This window comes from Aplidium turbinatum, chromosome 6, assembly GCF_918807975.1.
Source record: "Aplidium turbinatum chromosome 6, kaAplTurb1.1, whole genome shotgun sequence".
Taxonomy (NCBI): Eukaryota; Metazoa; Chordata; class Ascidiacea; order Aplousobranchia; family Polyclinidae; genus Aplidium; species Aplidium turbinatum.
In genome coordinates this window covers 32,917,421-32,940,941 of record NC_137477.1, presented here as the reverse complement: position 1 = coordinate 32,940,941, position 23,521 = coordinate 32,917,421, and the positions used below count along the sequence as shown (strand labels likewise).

General features: G+C 40.3%; 1 protein-coding gene across 1 annotated transcript; it reads right to left on the bottom strand.

Moving 5' to 3' along the window:
* Positions 1 to 1,070: 1,070 nt before the first annotated feature.
* On the bottom strand, positions 1,071 to 22,013 carry LOC145772121 (coiled-coil domain-containing protein 157-like). Its single transcript, XM_082583959.1, has 15 exons — positions 21,886 to 22,013; positions 20,559 to 20,707; positions 20,101 to 20,284; positions 19,314 to 19,419; positions 18,719 to 18,830; positions 17,955 to 18,059; positions 17,362 to 17,575; positions 16,903 to 17,044; positions 16,122 to 16,312; positions 12,387 to 12,560; positions 8,114 to 8,285; positions 6,901 to 7,055; positions 6,534 to 6,619; positions 5,776 to 5,881; positions 1,071 to 1,322 (listed from the first exon to the last, which is right to left on the bottom strand). Exons 1-15 carry the CDS (start codon positions 21,985 to 21,987, stop codon positions 1,209 to 1,211), a joined length of 2,112 nt encoding a protein of 703 aa, XP_082440085.1. The 5' UTR covers positions 21,988 to 22,013; the 3' UTR covers positions 1,071 to 1,208.
* Between the last annotated feature and the right edge of the window lie 1,508 nt (positions 22,014 to 23,521).

The following is a 23,521-nucleotide window of genomic DNA, read 5'->3' as shown; positions in this document are numbered from 1 at the left end:
ATGAAACTACCTTTTTCAAACAGTTTTAAAAAAACACAAAAAAACAAGGCTTTTTGCCAAGTTTTTTCTCAAATGTGCTTTTGCTACACTATGCCCCCCCCCACCGGACAGAAGAATAACCAATTTTTATGACTTAATTTAGGGTGTTTTTAAAAGAGCATTTTTGCAGGTAAAGGATTAAATCACTACTTTGGGTCAGTAATTTGCTCGCAATGCACCCAATTACCCTTTCGGGCCTTTTTTGCTGCATTACGGGCCCCCCAGGGCTTAAGAATAACAACTTTTATGCTTGAGTTTAGCCGTTCAGGATGGTTTTAACCAAACAGTTTTGAGCGTACACTGTACTATAAAATCACAACTTCGGGTCCCCCAACAAGCACAGGCCTGGGCCCTCAAGGGTACGCCGTACCCTCCGTACCCCCCTCTTGTATGTCATTAATATTAAGTTAGTAAAGTACCAACGTTTGGTTATACCGAAGACTGCAATCTTCATTCTTTTAAGCATAGACTACGCGCTGTCGTTTTTAAGCTTTTGTGATACACTTAGGCCAAGTCGTGAAGCAAATGTCATCGTAACTTGCAACCAACTTGATATCCCCATTACCCATTAAAATTACATCAATTTACCAATTTGTTTCGTGGACCACCTCAATATGACGTCATAATTGAAAAAATTGGGGTGTAGACTTTTTACCCCAAATACCACCAGATGGGACCCCAGGCATTTTGAATGTCAAAAATGGTGAAAAAATGAAACACCCTAGTAAATACGGCCTTGCATGATTTAATCAGCTATTGTTTAAAATGTTTATATTATCGAGCTTTTGTAGTATTTTTTTTATTTTTTAAACAGTCAAAAAACATTAGACAGACTAAAATGAGTCGGCCCCTAATCAGCCGTGGCCCCCTGGCCGGGGAGTATGGAGGGGGTGGTTAACACGGCCCTGGATGTAGCCTACTCAATTACAAAGTGCAATTTGGTAGGAGACCTATAGTCTAACTCTACATTTTTGGAAAAAAAAAATCAACAAAGTTCTACTTTGCTATATTGCGAATAAGCATTGTGCATATAGGCTAACGTTGTTTTATTGTAGGGTAAAGCTACCGCTGTGTTCATTGTTAAATTCCATCAACAAAAACATCTTGCACCAACACAATGTGCCTTCGATGTCACATAATGAAAACTCTCTTCTTCACTGAAGTAGTTGCTACGTCCACGGTTTGACGAGGGCGCTTCTTCCGGAAGAAGGGCGGGAAGAGGTGGGAGTGTTGGTTCGTCGCTTACCGGGGCCAACGCTGAACGATGTTCGGGTGGGCGAGGCCTGTTACAACATACAGTAGCTACACTCGGATCAGTTGCCCATTATTTTCACACACTTTTTCACATTGAATTATTATTTCACATCTTCTATTTCAGTTCAGTGCTTTTCAGTCTGGAGTGCCGTTAGTATACAGTTACAGTTATAGTGCAAAGTCAAATTTACCTTACAGTTTTCATTTTATTTATATTGCAGATATGTAATTCCTGATGAGGACACATGTACGTGTCGAAAACGTTTGAGTTTATTTTAATTATGTTATATTTGTGTATGTAATACATCATGTTAAACCCGCTGAAGTTACTTTGTTTCATTTCTCTATTCTTCTATTTCGTATGAGCTTTCTTCGCCACTCCAATGGTCGAGGGGCTCTGCCTTTTACCACCCTTGAGCAGTGGCAACGACTCGGTCTAGATGTTTGGGCAGGTGTCAAGTAGCCACTGAATTGATTCGTCATCCAGTTCACGCAGACCACGCAAACCATTTGGCGCAGTTACAGATGGTGTGGTCTGCGGTTTGTTCCTCCTTGCCACACTCACAGATCGCGGATGGAGCCATTCCCCATTTGTGCATGTTGGAGGGGAATAGTCCGACGCACGTGCGCAAACGGTTGAGCCCCACCCAAGCCTTGCCTGGCAAAAGCATTCCGGTTGGGTGGGGGCCGGTGTCGGAAATAAAACTTTTAGTACCGAGGAGTTCTTCATCCACTCCGAGCTCCATTGGTGGTCTGCCCATGTAGCCGCACTGATGGAGTGATCTTCAGCGGTTTTAATCAAGAGTTGTGCGGCTTATACAAATGGGAGTCTCAATTTCTGTCGCCGGGGTTGTTCGCGCACAAACTCAGAGACTTGAGTGGAGTAGGTGGTTTAGATTCACAGCGCGGGGAGAGAGACAGGATGGATTCTTCGCGACAAAACAGCTGGTTGGACAAAACAGCCCGCTAGGACAAGGAGATTGTCCGATGGTGTAGGTCGCAGACATCCAGCTGGGGGCGAGAGTTGACACTTTGCGTATAGCAGCCTTAGCGCTTGTCTACTCTTCAGCAGAGTACTGTGCACCTGTTTGGTGCCGCAGTGCTCACTGCCATAACATCGACAATACCATAAATAGCGCCATACGCACAGTGACCGGATGCCTGCGTCTCACACCATTGGACAATCTCCCCATTCTTGCTGACATCCAACCTGCTGAGCTTCGTCGCGAAGAAGCCACTCTGTCCCTCGGTCGCCGGGCACTGGAGCCTAACCATTTTCTCCATTCTCCCAAACGAACGCCCTCTTCGACTGAAATCAAGACACCCATTCGTGCCAGCCGCTCAACTTCTGATCAACAAAGCTAATGAACAAGACATCTCTGCGGCTACTTGGGCGGACCATAAATGAAATTCTGAATGGAAGTCATGTACCACCAGACTCCATTCGTACATATCCGACGCCGACACGCCCCATTGGCCTGACAAAACAAAGACAGGCAATCAGGCGTGGGTGCAGTGATGCGCCTCAACCGTCTCCGTACGGGCGTCGGGATTTTCTGCTCAACCATGTACCAATGAGGAATGGCCACTTCTTCCACCTGTAAAGTGGTGCTAAGGAACAGACCGCAGACCACATCATCAATGACTGCTCCATCTTTAAGCCACTTAACGGAGTGGAAGGTCTGCACGTCATGGATGATGAAACCAAAGACTGGCTGCTCTCGAGTAGCATTCGTGTAGTCCGGGAAAATCGTGAGTCTGGGGGTGGTAAAAGGATAGAACCTCAGCCCCAGAGGCTCACACGACGACAATCCCGTCACGATACGCAAGGCGTCATCTATGGTAGTGTCAATTTAATGGCAGTGGGCACTGCGACTCCAAACATGAGCACAGTATTCTGCTGGAGCATGGACTAACGCCATATGCGCAAAGTGTCAACTCCGACTACCTAGCCAGAGCCGGCCAGTCGCCTTAGCAAAGTTGTGCGTGTTGAGATCTTTTTGCGTAGTGACTCCAAGTGCTGACGGTAAGTGAGCGACCTGTCCAGGACTACCCCTAGATATTTAGAGTTTCGACAGAATGACAGGGTTTTTCCATCAGTGTTAATCTTGAGCTAACGCTTCGTTTCCCGGTTGTTTAAGTGGAAGGCTGTCGTCACTGTTTTGGTTTCGCTGAGCTTTAGTCTCCATCTCTGGAGGTATGCCGAAAGCGTCGACATGTCCTGGTTTAGGGTCCCTTCTAATGTTTCCCATTGATTCGACAGGTATAGAATTGCCAAATCATCGGCATAGGCATACTTTGCAAATATCGTGTTTGGCAAGTCGTGAGTGTAGATGTTAATCAGAAGAGGGGCCAGGACAGACCCTGGGGGACGCCATTATTAAGGCGTTGTAACCTGCTTGGTTTACCACTTCCGGTGGTGAGGGTAAAGCTTCTGTTGTAAACGAGCTCCATGATCATGCGGACTATGTGCATGTCCGGAAGCAGATGGAGCAGTTTGCAGGTCTGAGGCCTTGGGGCCATGCGGTGTCGGCGGCTATGAGGTCGAAAAACACAGCACCGGTCTTCTTCTTTGCCTCAAAGCAGTCTTCGATATCGAGTCATGAGAGTGACTTGGTCTACAGTAGACGTTCCAAGATGTTAAAGGGGATGCAGAGAAGAGATATAGGGCGATAGCTCTTCGGATCTTCGAGGTTTGTGAGGCTTTGGGATCGCTCATCTCCAGACTTTGGGGACTTTGTTGGCATAAGCAGGAAGACAAGAATTTGCGCAGCCAACACTTCATAGGGGTGCCAGCATGGAGTACAAGTCTGAGGCAGATGTTGTCAGGGCCAGGGGTCTTACGGATCTTAGTTGATTGGATGGCAGCAGCGAATTCATCCGGTGTGAGATCACCAGAGATGCTTTAATCGCCTGGTGTTGGAACTTTCCAGAGATTAGACGCTTCCCTCTTTACGAGTTTGGAGAATTTGCGGTCACCTATTTTGTAGGTCCCGTTTTTCACTAGTTCTGATGCGATCTTATTGGCAGTAGCGAGACACTGGAGGGCGAGCGTGGTGAGCGGCCTGTAAGGTTGTTGGCAGTACTCCTTGCTATCCAGCTGTGTGAGTGTGTGAAGTCGATAGTGTTGACAGTGTCCTTCCATCGCCCTAACCTTCGAGAATCCATCCGATCGAGCAGTCTTGTTGCAGCTGAGTTAGAGGCAGCACCTGGTGGGGCACTAAGATACGAGCGGTGGACCTATAAAGTTTCACACTTTAAATCCCAGCACGGCGTGTAGTTCTTTTGGCGGCCGCAGGGATAGCTTGTTTTGCTGCGGATTTGATAGCATGAAGTCTGGTAAGCCTCATCCATATTGAAGGTAAAAGGTGATGGCAATTCCGCTTCAGTTTAGTTGGTTATGATGCTGTAGCGATTCCAATTGGCCTTCCTGAAGTTCCATCATTTCACTGGAGCACTTGGAATGGGAGCAACAAGCTTAGGGGCAGTGATAAGCGAAGGTTGGTGTTGGGATTGTGAGAACGTCTCTAGCACACGTCTGTCAGGAAGAGAGCTGTCTGTGTATCCATGCTTGCAAAGGCCAGGTCGGGGTTTGTACCCGTTCCCCAGCGTCCGGACCAGAAGCTGGCTGGATCTTTACGATTGTAGAAAAGGGCGAGGTTGTTGTTGGCAGCCCATGCAGCCAGGTATTCTCCGTCGCTGTTGTTGTACTTTTAACCCCAGTCGGTGTGCTGGCAGTTATAGTCACCAGCATGGATACTGGGTGAGGGGAATGTGGGTATAGATGAAGGGTTCAGGCGTGAGGATGGTGTCTTGTATACATTGATGATGTTGTAATTTTCAATGCTCACACAAACCCATTCTATTTACTCATCGCCGGAGGAGTTTGCAAGCGTCTAGTTCAAGCTCTCATAGACGAATGTGGCAAGGCCATGTTTCCTGCTTTGGGTAGACCCAGCTAGTGAGTAATGTAGAATTACTAGGTTGTCTGCAAAAGTGCAGTGGGTCTCCTGTAGAAGGATGACAAGAGATCGGTTAATATGAGCGAGCTGCTCGATTACATCAATCTTGCTGGATGTGATAATCTCGGCGTTCAGCTGTAAGATGGTAGGAGTAGGACGACTTTACTTGTCGACAGGTAGTTTCGAGTGTCTGCCGCGCTATGAAAAGAGCGATTCCCGTGGAGTCTTCTGAACTTCCGGGTCGAGGTTTTTTGTCGAGATTATTTTATATGTGAGTTAACAACGTTTGCAGACGTTGTAAGTCAGCAGCTACGCTGATGATCCATGTTTAAATTCCTCAAACAAGAAAGCAAATAAGGGGAGTTTCGTGTTCACTTTGCAAGACATTGCCGTCACATCCGCAGACAACAAATCAACAACCTTCAAAACGTCGATCACACTCAATGCTTGAAGCGCAACAGACTGAAAAGATCTTACATGGTTGATGATAACTATTTTCAAAATGACAGTTGTTACCGACCTGCTCGTTCTTTCTGGTCTCCACACCGTGTTGCTTGTGTCGCGACGATACTGGCGATCTGTTCTGATAGATCTTTTTGCTTGATTCACCTTGTGCAGCTCCAGTGCTGTGACACAAATGCATGCTCGCGGTAAGATCAGCAATAGTTAATAGCAAATGAGAATAGACGCACTCGAGGCATCGTTCACTCGACAGCTGAAATTGCGTCGGACATGACATGCGTCGGAAACAGCTGAAATTCTCGTCATGATAAAAAACTTCGTTCTCAGGAGTTCTTGTTACGTCACTAAGTATAAACAAGAAAAGCGCTGATTTGAAAATTCAATTGAAGTTGTCGATATGTCGATGATGATATTAAAATAGAAATTTTACGATCGACACTACAGCTACTCCGCAGATATAAATCTTTGGTAGGTTATAACTTCGTCAAATGTTCATGCACAAATTCACCAAACTAGCACAACGTAAGCAGTAACATAAAGGCTAACATTAAAATGTTAAACGTAATATCAACTAAATTAACCTAGGTGATAAAAAGATTGACCTTCGGCCTTAGAAACTCAAGAAAAAAGCTAAATAAACATATCAACTGATTCTATATCGCAAAGAACGTCTCCAGTATAACCTCAACTAGCCTGTGTAGTTATGTTTCAGTAAATCTTAAACATGGAACTACATGAATCGAACTAGCGTTCGATCGCACCTCAAGCCAGTTTGTTACCACTGCGCCAGCTTGGGAAACACCAACAAAAACTCACAGGAATTGGAAGCTTATGTCCATCTCGGGCGACATCTCGTGGTTGCTATCTGGTGATTCGCTAAAGGATTTCCACAACTTGACTCCCTGCAGAGTATAGTTTAGTAAGGAATGTTTGTGGTCAGGTATATGCTTGAGAACGACCTGCTGTGTGAAACAAACAGCACCAGATCAAAAATGACACGACATTCACAAATAAAACCAGATAAATAAATCTGCAAAGAATATTTCCCATTGAGGGTATCGGTATAAAGACACGCGCAACTTCCATCTATGATTGAGCGCAACCATACAATTGAATTCGGAAATTATTAACACTACAAGTCGTAACCCAGTGCGACGGGTCATCACGTCAAACCTGCGGTCACCTGAGGGTTGTCTTTGCTTTCGAACGTCGAAACATCGGGAGGAGGAAGCTTGGAAAGGGTCTTCATCAACTCTTGGTTCTCCCGCTCTAGCACTTCCATGCGGAGTTGGTTAGCCTCAACTTGTCGCCGCATGTCTGTACATACGTCACCGCTACCTGGACAATGTTTGACAAAAAGTTGAAATAAACTTGACATTGTTGGCAAATAATTCCACATTTGCTTACATGAAATGGAGTGAGCTTTGATTGAGAAAACATTCATCAACAGACAGAGAAAGCGTTTTTTTAAGCTAACATCCAGGCAGTTTCGCGCGCTTGTGAAAACTTAAGACTAGGGACACGAAATAACTGGGATTGACAGAACAAGTTTGTTGCATTTGTCTGTATTTGTCATTTCCTTGTCTGTAAATTATTTCATCGACTAGGTGATGTTGACTGTAGACCCGTTGTTGACACGCATCACTGAACATCAAACGTCCAAAGCTGAGTGCGCCGTCGTTCGCTGACCTTTTTGTTGCTTTATTTGCAAAGCCTGAGTAGTTATCGACTAAGCTATTGAAAAGCAGAGATTCGGAAAAACTGAATTTGCAAGAATGCTACGTTAACAGCCAAAAAAGAGCGCATTAAGAAAATATGTTGCTAGATGTTTTATCAATTTTAAACGGAAATACTAATTTACAGTAATGATCGCCCGAATATTGTCCATTCAAAATTAGCTCAAATTTTAAAGTTAAATAAAATTAGTTAAGCAAATCTCAATGGTTTCAACTAAGGCTGGATTCAAGGAAGTAATTACTTATTTACTTCTTCCTTTATTTGAATTCAACCCTAGTTTCAACCATCACCCTTGAAACTAAACCCGGAAATTTTAAATTGAAAACTTTCATTGAAATAAACGTCCGCTGCATAGCCGAGTGGTGAGAGCCCTAGGACGGCAATCGAAAGGGCGCCGGTTCGACACCGCTCAAGAGCATGCGGCTGTGTCTTTGGCAGGACACTTAAAGGCATGCCCGAAGGTGGACACGGAGATTGGCTTCCTTGCCTTCCCGTCCACTTAATCAAAATCTTCAACCACCAGGTGTAAGCCTGGATACGATGAAGACAAGTACATAAGAAGAATAAAACGGGCAAGCGAGTAATCCTCGAATGGATCTCTTATAAAGATGTAAACTTCAAAATCCTCAAGTGCTATTGCACAAGCCATATGAGCCTACTTTCGACTGCAGTTAAATGGTGAGATTTGTGGAGATCAGGATAGAATACGAGAAGTCTCTCTCTCTCGGTGCATGACTGCAGTCTCTCCTCTAGGACATCAATAGAGGACTGAAGGTCAGCTATCCTCCGTTGCAAAGATACCTTTTCTTCTTCCATCATTGTCACGGTATCCTAAACACATCACACGTCGTTAATTTATTCAACTGGAGGGAGAATAAAACTAGATTAAAACTCAACTCAGCTAAATCCACCGTCAGAAGTTTTTAACCTTTTTTGTCTAGTTTACCCCTTGCCGAGTGAAAAACGTAAAATTTACCCCCACCGTTTTGGTGGCCGCTTGTGATGTCATCGCGTCAAATTGAAAGAAATTATCCATGTTTTCCAGAACATTAACCGCTTTGGTAGCCGTCTCTAAACTTTCGCACATCAAGAATTCCCCTTTCAACTCACCAGCATGCACATATCGACAGTAAACCAACAAATATGCACAGTTCGGCACTTCAGTTAACTCGTCTAGCTGAAGAGTAATTCTTGCCTTACCAGCTCGAATTTCGTCTGCTACCTGATTTAAAATATCCTGGGACATGTCACTTATACGACAACGTACCGGTACTGCATCGTTTGAAAAATAAATTTTCTCAAGTTTTCTTTTTTGTTCTACTCCACAAACAAGTTCAACCATGTCCATAGCGGAAGGTGTGATAAGTCGTTCACCAATATGTACGTGGCTTCTTTTCTTTTGCTATTCTATAAGCAACATGATATGATGCTTCCAATCCTGATTTGTCTTCGAAACAGAATCCTAACTTAGGTAGTGTTCCTGCAGCACGAAATCGAGCACGTTTAGCCAGCAAAGACGTGGTCGTCATGGACATGTGTGGAATGGCATGAAGTAAAATGAGCTTTTAGAATTGACGGCTTCATGGAATCATTACCAAGCACTTTCGAGCAAAAGATACAATGAGGTTTTTGAATATCCTGCCGTAATGAAGTCGAACCCAAAGTCAACATATGATTCTAAATAAGTTCGCTTCTTCGACATAATAACTCTAGATTGTTTAACTTATTTACTCCAAAATAATTCATTTGCGAAAGACGTTCACTGTGCAGTCTGTCTACTGTCCTCTAAGTGTAATAAAGTATGAGACAAATGAAGCTATGCCACGTTTTGACCATTGCGAAAACAGTGCACTTTATTGCGCAATAAAAGAAGTTGCAATCTTAGCAGAGTTGCAATCCACTTTGTTCTCGAAGTCCTAGTTAGGTTGTGTACAGTGAAAATGTAGCACACATACGCTGCTGAAATGAAACTGGTAGTCTACTTGCGTGGAGACAAAAGGAAAAGACGAAAACTTACATTAAGCATAAATTTGAATCAAAATCGAGTGCAACACTACCAGTTTATTAACAACTGAAAAAATGAAGTTTGCTATAATTTACCTCCAGGGGGTAAATTTACCCCCGGTTAAGAACCCCTGCTCTAGATGGAATAATTCCTAACCCACACGAATCCTGCCCTACATACCTGGAAGTAACCATACAGTTCGTGCCATTGAAGCATCAGCTAGATATAACATTCTCAGATGCCTATTCGGATTGACATGGGGATCCGAAACAAAATACTGCGCACAATTGCCCTTGCGGATGATTACAGTTCTGCCGAATATGCTTCTCTAGTCTGGTGCCGCAGCATGCATGCAACATCGGTCTTAACGACACCATGCGCATGATCACTAGACGTCTGCGCCCAAACCACCGAACTATTACTAGTGCTTTCAGGTATTGCTCCACCAAAGCTACGCAGAAAGGACTCGCTAGCACTGATGGCGGAAATGATCGCCATTTTCTCCACAACGTAGTCCTTGACGCACAACATCCCACACGTCAACGCCTGCCTTAAAGGCGCCATTTTCTCTTGACATTCTGTGGCGCTTTATGAAAACCAGTTTATTAATGCTAGGGGTCTAATCAGACCGAATTTCGGTCACATAGCCTACAGTTGATCCAAAATATTTTTTTGATCAGACGACTTTTAGAGCGGGAGCAGCGCCCCCAAAGTTTCAAAAATTGAAGTGGGGGAAATTTTGAAGTATTCGAAATCTCGGTAACAGAAGGAGATAGAAGATAGTTGAAAGAGAAGGAGATAGTTAGATGAGTAAGGTGTCAACTTGTGCGGAATGGGTCAACTTTTTTTGCGGGAACTTTAAGTTTTCGTGTTTTTCCGATGGGTTTTGCAACTCTAGCTTTCATCACTCTACGCAGGACTAGTTCTCGAATATGTGGTCGATGGTAAGTTATCATAGCCAAAATTATATTTTCCGGATGAGCAAAGTATGAGTTGCGGTGTATAAATAGGTCAATGATTTTCTTGTGCTTCTGACTATGATATCGTGATGTGGTTATCATTTGGTGAATGTGTCTAGCTACATCTTTGCAAGATAAGTGTGATTTTATTGCGAACCACATTGGAGCATAAACACGGACAATGAACATAACCAATGCTTGCAGTTTCTCATACGGATTGTAATGGCTGACATATAATCTAAGGGTTCTATTAATTAGCTGTAGTCAGCCATCGTGAGTGTCTAAGTGATTCAAGCATCCTAGGTTTCGCATCGCCAGATCAATGCTGCATTCACCAGTGCAGTCAAACTGGTACGCTAAATGGTGAAAATTGATGAAGGGAAGCACCAAGTAATAATAAAACTAGGCCAGCGCCCAGTAGGGTTACGGGTACTAGTCTGAGTTAACTGTCTTTTAATCTGTAAGAAGCGCAGATAACTTTTATTAAACTTTGTGGAACCTGAGCAAGCAATTCCAATAATTGTACTATGAAGCTTCTTTTATATCTAGAATTCTTTTGAAGAATCAAATGCGGCATCAGCTAATTGCTGAGATACACAACCAAGTATTTTAGCCATGGTGATAAAATGGCCAATTGTGTCTGTCTAACACCAGTCGACTATTATGACATCATAAAGCGCATAAATGAGTCACACAGTGTTTATGCTTTTGACCAATTTTGCGGGAGACTTTCTCGAACCCGATATTAGGGAAATTAAAACCTTGCGGGGGGCGATTAAAAAATTGTCAAAAAAAAAAAAATTGCATGTATGTTATTATGGGTATTTCGCACCTTTTTGACATACTAGCTTACAAAATAAAAATTTTGGATTTTTTGATCCACCCTAATGGCCATACCAGTGTACCTACTGCACTGAGGAGACAGAAAGGTCGAAACGGTGTGCACTGCCTGCAGTTGTTGTTGAATTTATGTTTTTATTTGCACTCACACGGTGTATGACTCTTGATTTGCACAGACACGTCAATGTCAACTGTTTTGTTGAGTTGCTTTGTGTTAGCAGCTCACGCTGAAAAGTTCATTTGAGAGACACGGCGCGATTGGAGATGGCAGTATTCTATACCAAGCCAATCCTGAAGGGAACTTCACTGTTATGTAAAATTTGATGCACATTTGTACTCTATGCCATAGCACACAAGGTTTGTGGCTCTCTATAACTTGTTAACATTGGGAACAAAACATAAAAAATATGAAGAACTAAAAACAGTCTTTTGCAATTAACTTTTTTTCCGTTGCAGATAGAGTAGTAAAATGCATTAAGTCATTAAGCGCAGATAGGAAGTTGGTCATTCCGCACAAATTGACACTTTACACGTCTAATTATCTCCTTCTGTTACCGAGATATCGCATCCTTCCTGCAAATTTTCCCCACGCTTTAATTTTTTAAACTTTAGGGGGGGGGGTGCGCACGCTCTAAAAGTCGTCCGATCGAAAAAATGTTTTAGATCGGCTGTGTGTGACCAAAATCCGATGTGATTAGACCCCAAGCATTTTTGATTTCAACAATCGTGAAACAAATGAAACATCCTGCTATGCTGTCATAGTCGGCTGCATAGCTGAGTGGTCAGATCTCTGATACGACGACGCTTGTCGGCTGCATGATACGACGCTTGAAAGAGCGCCGATTCGACAACGCTAAAAAGTATGAGGAGAATGGGTTTTTGAGAGGAGACATGATCGAGTGCTTGGTGAAAGCAAAGAGAAACTTTTTCTGTATTCCATCTACTTAGATGAAATAAAATCGTTCAAGACAAGAAAGACGTGAACTTTCCCAAATTTACTTTCATTAGCCACAGACAGTAGTAACTGAAATGCTTTTGACAATTTTGTTTTATCAAGCAGTTGTTTAAAACTTGCAAATCGTAAAAATACAAGAAGACTATAAATGCATGTTGCAAGATACAACTTGCCTTGTCAAAGTGAACCTCTTGATCTGCTTTCTTTCTGGATCTCCTTTCTTCTATTGTTTCCACCATTTTCTCATTTTCATCTTCAGCCAGTGTCGCTCTTTCTCGCCATTCTTCACATTCTTCGGTCAACTCTGCAAACCTCTGCAGAATTCCTCGTTGTTTATCCTGTAAAGCCTGCAAGGCACCACATGCTGCTCAAAGATCAGAAATTTTATAAATATATAATATCATATATAAGATAATCATGCAAACTATAAAAACCTCAGAAAAATTCATACAGCACCATAGAGTTTGAATCCAGAATACGAGGACTACCGAGAGAACGATATTTTTAGATAGTTTATTTTAGTCCTTAAAAGGCCAGATGATAATCCCAACAGACGTTTGGAAAGTGCTGGCAGTGACTAGAACAAAATGGCTAACCGCTATTTTCCTGAAGACAGAGAACATGCCAGATGAGTAGTGAAGTAGCACTTTGATTTCAATTCTCAAAATGAAGGGAGACATACACAAGAGTGTGGAAGTTATCGTGGCATCAAACTCACTTCACATACGTTGAAGTTGTAGGAGAGAATATTAGATAAATGACTCCGAGAAAAAGTCTCTATTTCACAACAGCAGTTTGGTTTTATACCGGGAAGGAGCACGTCGGACGCAATATTTGCGTTGCGTCAGTTGATGAAGAAATACAGAGAAGGACAAGAAGATCTACATTGCGTGTTTATCGACCTAGAGAAAGCATATGATCGGGTGCCAAGACAGGAGATTTGGAACCATTTAGAATGAAAGAAGTGGAGGAGAAGTATGTCCGTCTGATCCAAGACACGTACCAAGGAAGTAGGGTACGAGTGAAGTGTGGTGAGGAATCACGCAGAAATTTGAAGTAACGGTCGGGTCGGGTTGCATCAAGGATCTGCACTTAGCCAGCTCCTCTTTTCTGTAATTATGATTTGCTCAACAGGATCATTCAGAGCGAAGCAGCGTGAGATGCTGTTTGCAGACGACGTTGTGTTGTGTGCAAAGACGAGAGAGGAAGCGGAACAGCGGCTGGAGACGTGGAGAGCAGCGATGGAAGATAAAAGCATGAAAATAAACAGGCAAAACAGAATATCTCGAACTCCAGAAGTCAACAGAAGATGATGACGAAGATAATGAGACAGAAATACAACTGCAAGGAAAAACGGTGAAACAAGTTTCAAAATTCAAATATCTTGGTTCGATAGTTCATGAGAAGGGAACGAGCGACAGAGAGGTGACAACGCAGGAAGTTGGTGAGATACCAGACAGGATGGGGAGCGTAGAAGAAAACAACAGAAGTCAAGTGTGACAGAAAGATGCCAGAAAAGCTGAAGAGAACACTTTATAAAACGATGGTGAGACCAGCAATGTTGTATGGGATGCAGGCAGTAGCACTGACAAAAACATAGGAAGGTAAAATGCAAGTTGCAGAAATGAAAATGGTCTCTGGGGTTGACAAGCAGGACAGAGTAAGAAATGAAATCATCAGAGAACGAATGCAAGTCGGAGAGATGGAAGGTAAGCTGACACGCCTTAAATGATTGGGTCAAGTCGTAAGGAGAGACGAAGATTATGTCGAAAAAATGCTGACAGAGAGTGTGGAAAACTGCAATCTGCACTGGCAACCTCATTTAAGTGGGAATAAAGCCAAACGAACAAGTTAGTTTTGAGGATTTCCTCAATTAAAAATTTAATTCTAAAATAATATGTCTGCAAAAAGTTATTGACTTTGAAATCAAAAACATAAGAGAAACAAATCTGGTACCGTAATGAGAAGTATGAAACATATAAAGTTAATATCAAAGATAATATTAAAAGTAGAAAAGCTACTACACTGTTCAAAATCAACTAAGTAACGCTTCGGTAACATATTTCCATTTTGTGAACACATGCGAAGACTTTTCGAGATAGAGTTTAATTTTTACCGCTTTTTCGAATTCATAAAATACAAGAAGATAAAGGTTTTTTTATTAACCTTTTTATTGCTTTGATATAATATTAACAAGATTTAATAGTACAGTACAACACTATAACAATATTCTACAGTCGCAGTATAACAGTATCAATAGTATTAACAGTAGCCTATAATATTTAACACTATCATCAGTGCCGCGTGGTGAAAACCATGCTCCTGGGCGTTGAACTTACGATGACAAATATATTAAGCTGCCAGATCAATAAATCAATCGTCGTTGTGAGATCGAGCAAGCGACCTTATGTGTGAAAATTAGCTGTACTTTTCAGCATTACTTTTGGTATGGGCAAAGTTTTGTAAAACTTGGGTGGGGAATTTAAAAAAATAAGATAGTGCGGCCTCCAGTCAAATTGGAAGCTTGCACGTTGGCATGGCCTGTGTATATTGTTCTCCGTGGTGGCGTCCCGTTATTGCACTGGCACAGAGGAGTATTGGCGGCATAAGAAGGAGAAAGATTTGGGGTTTTCTCAGGGCGATGAGTCCAAAAATGTTTTAACTTTTCCATCTGGGCAGTAAACTTTTTCCATCATCCAGTAAACGGTTGAAACACTTACAAAAAATATTAAATATTATTCAGGGATTTCAAGAACTTTTGGGATGCGAAACTACCTTTTCAGAGCAGGGTGCATTAAATAATTGGTACTGCCAGGTGTTATTTCAGTAAAAAATCTTGTCATGACTTTCTCACATATAAACCGATGCTTGGGTTAATGCATCCCAAAACTTACAAAATTTCGCAAGTTTAATTTACCAACTCGTCACTACAACAATGTTCGAGAATGGAAGCTGTCCGGAGCAATTAGGCTACACGCTACAGCTTGAAAAATACAAATTTACCAAATAAGCTTCTGCTTCTTGAAACCGTCCATTCATCTAAAGGTAGCACTATTGCACGAGTCAAGTTCTTGCTGCAATGTCTACAATTTGCAATTTCTATTCAACTTGTTATTTTTAAAAGACTACGTACCTTAAGTTTATAAACACCATTACACCGATAATGTATTTTCGTCGTATCCGGTTTATTTATGGTTTGATAACTTTATTAGACATCACTTTGAATTCACCTTATAAATTGGCATATTTTTTGCTAGGTTTGGTTGGAAAGGATTAGTTGCAGTAACTTCTGAGCAACGTGCTTAAAAGTACCATTTTGTCTGGAAATGCCAAAAAGATCTGGAAACACTTAAATTGCATAACCCACCTTACTCTCAAAAGCTGGATGGCGTAAGTTGGTAACTCCCGGTACGCTTTTGATTGCCCTGATAATATTTCATCTTTTTTTTTTTTATCTTACACGAACATTTGGGTATAGCTGCTGATTAAAACAAGAAACAGTTGGTTTTGATTAATCCGGGCGAAGACATCAACTCAACATGGTTTTTGTTTCGCATCCAATCTTACGCCCGTTGGTTGAAGATTCAGATTAAGTGAACGGGGAGGCAAGGAAGCCAATCTTCATATCCACCTTCAGGCAAGTCTTTAAGTGTCTTTCTAAAGACACAGCCGCATACTCTTGAGCGGTGTCGAACCGGCACCCTTTCGAGCGTTGAGCAAAGGCTCTCACCACTCGACTATGCAGCCGACTCAAGACCAGACAACATCATGCTGATGCTTGAAACTGACATTTAGTGACATTCTGTTCCATAGCTAAGGGCAACCTACAATTCACTGATTCGCACGTATAGGTATTGCATTCATAAACAAGTCGATGTCCTTAGTTAGGTCAAAACAGCGTGACATACTTGTTCATGACTCTGCATGGTTCGAGTTTTGTTGGACTCCTTCTCCAGTTTTGCTTGGATAGAAAAGAGCTTATCCTCGTTAGCGTTCACTTTTCTCCTTAACTCCACCGACTCATTCCGCATCCGCATGGCATCTTCTTTGTATTGCCTGCACTCCATCACCTCAGCTTCGAGTTTCAAACGTTGATTTTCTGGTAAAAACGTCACCGCGGCTGAATTGAGGCAAATATAAAACGTACAAACAAGATTCATCTTAAAGTTTTCTGCTCAAAATAGAAACGACAGTCGACATTATGTCTCCGTGAGTTCACTTGCAGGGCTCCGCAAACAGTGCATTGAAACAAAATTAGAGCTTTGTGGGAACAATGACATGTATTTTAGTTGCACTTGAAATACGCCACTATAGGCAACTCAATGCCTTAGTTTATTGTGTGTTTTTCTCTATATCAAGGTAAAATAATGTAGTCAAACACTTGCATAAACGGCGGTAAATAGTATTTCCTCTTCTATTTTGAGATCATGCTCTAAACAAGTTTTGTTTCTGATGTGTACCTGCGTAAAAACGTGTGTAAGTTCAATGTCCTAACAAGAAGCATAAAACAAAAGATGTGAGTGAAAACAACAGGTTACCTCATGCTCCACTACCGCTTCCTATACATTACCAACTTGCATTTTCAAAGGAAAAAAACCAAAGCCTCATTCACCACGCAACAATGGAACAGCGGCGGTGACGTAGTTGTATTCAAAAACTAAACAACGTTTTAACGAAAACCGCTCAAACCTGCAGCAAGAAACAATTTGTGCTTCTCCATCAACTCATTCTTCATCTCAGACAACTCCAGTTTCAAAGCAGACACATTGTCTTGCAATGACTGATTCTTTCCATTCAAAGCAGTCAACTCAATCCGAAGTGATTTCTCACTCTGAAAATATTCATTTTAATCTGTCAGTTTTTACAGTTACTGTACAATATACAGTGAAATATTATTTAGTAAAGAAGTTAACTATTGGATTGGAGTGGTGCAGAAAATACGCTTACAGAAGAATCTTCAATCCCTAACATTATTGCAAACGTCTAACTAATTATACTGTTCTGTTTGTGTACTGTGGGCTCTTGCGGTAAACATCACACATTCAAAACCTATGCATTCCATAGTGGTGTGAAAGGATTAGTCACTTCCAACCGATGTTGGAAAGAATGGCTCTTATGAGTCTGAAAACAGTGAAACTAGCAAAAAACCTCCAGCATTTCATGTTCCCGGCGATTCTGTTGCTGAGAAATTTCATCAATCCTCCGATCCGTCAGCATCTTGATACGTTGGATTTCGGACTTGTCTTCCTCCCTTCTTTTATTGGCATCTTCCAGCTCCTTCTTAAGAGGAGCAATCGTTTTGATGAGGCTCTCCATGTGACGATCGATCCTCGACAAATCCTTCATCTGTAGGTTCTTCCACCTGGGATTAGGATTAGTTTCGACGACAATTGATACATCAGCTATCCCACATGTACATGATTTTATTCAGATTGTCTAGTTGTTACGGTACAATGGCACATTGAATTTGTGTAGCCTATCAGGTAGAATAAGGCGCTATGAAAGACAGAAGAGTCGATGATGTCGGCTACCACCCCTGCATCACAACAAGTCCATGAGAAAACAAACAGTAAGTTGGTGGGATTTCATTTTTATTGAAATCGGTAAATTCCAAGCTAGAGGAAGTTTCGTTATTTCTGAAAATAGTGGTTTAAAATGTTCTTAATAAAAGCAACAAAGCAGTAGCCCCATGACGCACAAACACAATTTTAAAAGCCACACTGCGGTTAAGATTGATGTACCTGGACAGCTCTGCTATGGACAGGAGGGAGGACAGGGACTGCTTGGTGATGTAATCTTCTAAAGAGGTGGGAAGGCCTTGACTCTTGCAAACCTTCACCACGGATCTACAGTAGGTCGGCAACACGTTCAATTCAAAAATGATGATGAAGAAAAAAAAAAGTTCAATTCAATTCAAAAGTTCGTTCAATTCAAAAATGATGAAGAAAAAAAAAAGACATCCGTACAATATTAAACATTAATTTTATTGTCAGTGAGATCAGGCGTTTATAACCTATTGCAAGTTGCCAGACAAAAAATTTTGAATCATGAGCAAATTGGAAGCGTTTGAAGTTGTGTGCCCCAAGTTATGTTCAAGACCACTTACACAGAAAACTAAGCATTTTTTGGTGCTTTTGACTCCATGTTTGAAATCCTCGGCCCCGAAAACATACAATTTGACATTTTGTTGAGAAAATTTGAGTCAGAAATGTAGATTTGAGGCCAATTTTGTAAAACACCAAGGTGCGCAATGGCGCCACTAGCGACAAAAGTGCAAATTTTCAATACGCGATTACTCGAAACCCAACTAAGATCGAGCAAAAATTTAAAATATGTCCTTCATCATTTGTTTGTATCTTTAAAATATCCAAAAATTAAATAGTCTGAGCATTAAAGGTTTACAATTTTCTTGAAATTGGTTGAATTATAATGGAATGACCCAAGGGAGATATGTAATTGAAAAAACACAAAAGAAAATTTTAAATGAACTATAGGTTTCACTCACTTTCCCACGTCATAGAGACAAAGTTGTGATCTGCTGCAAATCTCACATGAAATGTATGTCGTCACATCGGTCTGGGAGCTACGGTTGTGGGATTCTTGAATACAGCGTTTCACTGCAAATACATCAGAACACCAATCGACATATTATCATTACTAAGTTCCACAAATTGGAAGGTCTTAAAAATTACGTTTGCTTCAACTATCACAAATATTCTTATAGTTTGTTATTTTGGCACAAAAGAACATGTTTTTATAGGAATCAGTAGCAAAGGCAGTAATCCAACTTGGAACAACAATACTTTGATTTTATCATTCAGAGGTGAATTTAGATCTACAGAGTAGGTTGCTTAGATTTAAAACAAAATTAGAGGTTGAGGTACAAGTAAAAAACCGATGTACACACAAGCCTCCGTGCAGAGGAACATCATTTTAATACTAATTTACATCTTTAAACCTCCGAGGAAGCAATTGAATCACGGGAGAAGGTTCAAAACACATACTATTGAATTGATGCTTTAGTTTGTTCACTCTATGCAACAAAGGTTTATGATAATTAATCAATTTTTAAGTTACGTGCACTCTACATGTCGTCATACTTTCTTGATGGTCTTCAGCTGGTTCAACATCCTTTATAGAATAATTAGATTTAACAATGGTCGGATCGTTAAGAAGTTCAGTGGTTGTATGCTTAGCGTTCTCAACCTAAAGAACCAATGGTTGTAAATATGACATTGGATGTAAATAATTTACATAAAATCATGCTAAAATGTAATTATGTTAAGTCAGACATGACTTCACTTGAAACACAAACTTTTTTTATAGGAATTTGTCGTCTGTCTATCGCATTTTTCTACAGAAAAGGTCGCCTGTGTTCACTCTGCAAAGAGCAACAGTTATATATATAAAAAAAATTTGTTCACCTTTTGTAAGGAGTGCAGAAAGGTGAATATATTTCATAGACTTTTGGTCACAATTTTGCCATTAATCAACTGATTGTAGAACGTAACATAACATGCTAAACAATTGGCAGAAAATGATATTTGTACATATTTAATATTTTCAGAGATATTTAACCTGCATTGCAATTTGCAACGCAGGAGTTACAATCACAAGAATATTGAGTTGAGTAGCAAACATAACATGTTTGAAACAAATTGTATTTTTATTGTGAAATGTCACCAAAATAACTTAGAGTGAATTAAACTTTTTCTTTGTTTGAGCATTGCACAAGGTGGATTTTTCAACGTAGCCTTTTCAACGTGGCCTACTTTCAAAGTAACATATGCCCACCTCCACCTCTACTTGTAGGCTAACTGCCGCAGTTCATTATCCATACAATTACATTTAGTTTCAAAACCAAAAAGAATCGTAAACACTTATTACCAGTTTGGCGAGTTGTTGCATCGAGGCTGCAACTTGTGTGATGCGACTCCAACACCTTTTAGCTGTCAAACCAGCTGACACTGACTTCATCCCTTTACCAGGAGACCCGCCTCTGTCACTTGCAAATTCAAGAGACAGCAACATCTCATTGAAGTGAGTGATGCTTTGCAGAAGGAAGAGCAGTCTGAGAAAAATAATACAACAGCCTCATGAAAGAACCATAGAGACATAACTGCATAAATTGGACGTTTAAAAGTAAAATTAAACTCATACAACAGAAAAATCTTGCAATTAGTGCAGCAATTAGGCTAGATGTGTCTTAAATACAGTACGGTATTTATATCTGGTAGAAACATGGTATTAAGTAAGGTTGCAATATTAGATTTCAAAAACAAAAATAAACCACATGGAATGAGAAAGGGGAATGCAGATAAAAACTGAAGTTTTCAAATTATTACCTGTCAATGAGAAGATCATAAAGCATAACATGGGATGCTTGCTTGTCCTCTTCATCAGCATCTTTGTTATATTGGTGTTCAATCAACAAACTTTCCACATCAACGTCAATTGATAGACGATCAGGAAATTTCCAAGATTGATACTTGACCTGGTGAAGTGCACACAGTGTTGTACTGCATAAAGAGTGGTAACCATATTGTACAGCTATTCAGACAGAATCATATTAGAAACGAACAAGTGCAGTTTACACGGTCTATGATAGAAAGGTCCACCAAAACAAAAACCGAATGAACACAGCTTCTTTAGAATGACCAGCAATATATTATGTACAAAAATTAATCGATATATAATATAGAAGGTAAAGTTTAAGATTTTCAAAAAAATTTAGTTTACCACAATTGCCACGTACCATGTTTCTGGATAAAACATTTAGTTGACTAATGGTTACATGGAGACTCGGCTTGATTTTTCAAATTAAGCAAATTTCGATTATTGCTACTGCTATTATCTGACTGAAAATTTTCAAGTTTTTTTTTACTTTTTAATCGCTTGTAATGAACTAATGATATAAAAGATTTTTTTTGCTTTAGAGAAGCAGTAGAAAAAGTAAGCTAAAAAACGTCCAATCAGACTGTCAACAAGTGGTTAACAACCTGACTGAAATTTTATGAATAAAATTGTGTTTAACACCCGATGATGTTAAAACCTATTTTGTCACCTGAAGAAGACAGGTAAGAAGACGTTAAAATATTTTTTTAAGAAAATTTTATTCAGACAATTATTAAAGGTTGAAAGAATTTGGATAATTCTGCAGAATGTCACAAATCAGGCCATAGCTCTAGGTAGCAGTGATTGACGTCTTTCTTAAGTGCGAATTAAAAAGAAGTGCTATATATACTTTCTGCAGCGCCGATATGTAATAATTCATTGTGAGGAATTTATCCTCAGACTGAGAAAACTTCTTTGAGAGCTTGATCCTGGCAGTTTCGTCACCGAGTTTGACAGAGTGAAGTTTCCGATTGTTAAAATGTTGTCTGTGAGCTATTCCATCCACTAGGTGCTGCCTTTGAAATGCATTGCTCAAGCACACATCCTGAAAGTCAAATCAGCACCATTTGGTCTTGCGGTTTTTTCATTAGTGAAGTCAGCTGATTAAACAACTGAGCCATCAGAGCGGACAAAAGGTTCAACAAGATTATATGTGATTGATTGAGGCAATGCGCTTTGCAGTTAAGTGGAAAATCTGAGTGAAGCATTAAAACATTGCAAAACTTATTGCTTTGTATTTTCTATATTGTCATAAACTCCAGTAATTATGTCTATTACCTGCCCAATGCGGGAGTTGACATCTCCAATAGTAACTTCAATATCTTTGATATCATGAAGCAAGCTTTCAATGCAATATCTTGAGCCCAAAAAATTTGCCATGTTTTGGTAGATTTTTATAACAAAAAAAAGCTATAAAAAGACACATAAAAATTGTCATATTCAATATAATTCATGTCCACTCATATATGACACCAATAAATTTCTAACAGATTGACACTGTCTGCTTTGTAAAGCGCTGAGGAGCAACGCATTCTGCGATGGATACAGCGCTATATAAAAACAAACATTATTATTATTATATGTTCAGATTAAAAGTGGAATTTCAGAATTGCAGAGTGGCATTTAGTTGATTTCATTACTCAGCATTCTTTTGAACTGGTTTGATAAGCTGAAGTTAAAATATAGTCTTATATAATGAGCTTAGAAATCAACCACTTAGGTTGCACAAATTTGCAAAAAACCTAGCCACTGCTGAGCAATCATTCCTTGTGATGTCTAAAATACTGTACAAACAAAATATAAATTTTTTAAATAACTGCTGACATTGCCACAAATAATTCTGATTATTTTATGATGCAATTTCTAGCTAAGCAATTTCTAGATGGACTCTAAAACCGATAAGTTGATGAAACCAAATTTTGAAAACCAAACACAAAATTTGAAATAAACGAATAAAGTGAGAAAAAACAGAAGTGGATTATTGTAGTGTTGCAAGATTAATAATCACATTGTAATTGAAACTTTATTACAGCAAAGCACTGCAACTCTAATGGACCTGACCAGGTTTTTTTTTAAGGTTTGGTTGACCGCTAAGTAGTTTTAAGAGACCGCAAGTGTTTCATTTAAATACCAAAAAATAGCCATATTTGCTTAAACGAATTATTTATTAGGCTACTGGCAGTGCACAATCACAGAACAAATTTTCAGGTTCTATCTCATGCAACAAGACAAGGTACAGCTTAAATGATTGTGACAGCGACCAAACAGCCTGCCCAACACGGCCGCCAAACAAGTTTGCTGCACAATCAAACAAAGTGTGCTTGTTGGCTTCTGCTTGTTATGTTTCCACACGTAAAAACTGATCATTATGTGCCATAAATCAGAAATAAACATTGACGGGTATCGAAGGTGCACTTCTTTTGTGAATAACTCTTTGATTCAGCTGTTAGCTGTACCTCCACTTATTCTTTTTTCCGGACGTGAACTATTGATCATAGGCTATATTTGTATTATCGACAAGACATAGCGAGAAACAACCATTACTTTTCTACTAAAGTTGCAAGTACAAATTTTGGGAAACCGCTGGAGAAATTTGGGAGATGGTTTCGGTCCCCCAAAACACCTTAAAAAAAACACTGGACCTGACCATGCCATTGGATGCTACACAATGAATTGTCCTGCTTGTGACCTATATTTCTTGACAACATCTATTCTATGATGATGAATGATTATGTGCCTGATCTGATAGACGTTGGCGATCATGGTCGTCCAAACTTCTCTGTCATTTGCCATTCATATAAAATCGTTTGTTTTGACTGAACTTGTGTTTGTGGCCCATTGATTCAATCTGTTTAAATAAGTTAATCTTTGTCGGTCTCTGCTTCTTTTTCCCTGCATCATCCCCAATAGTGCT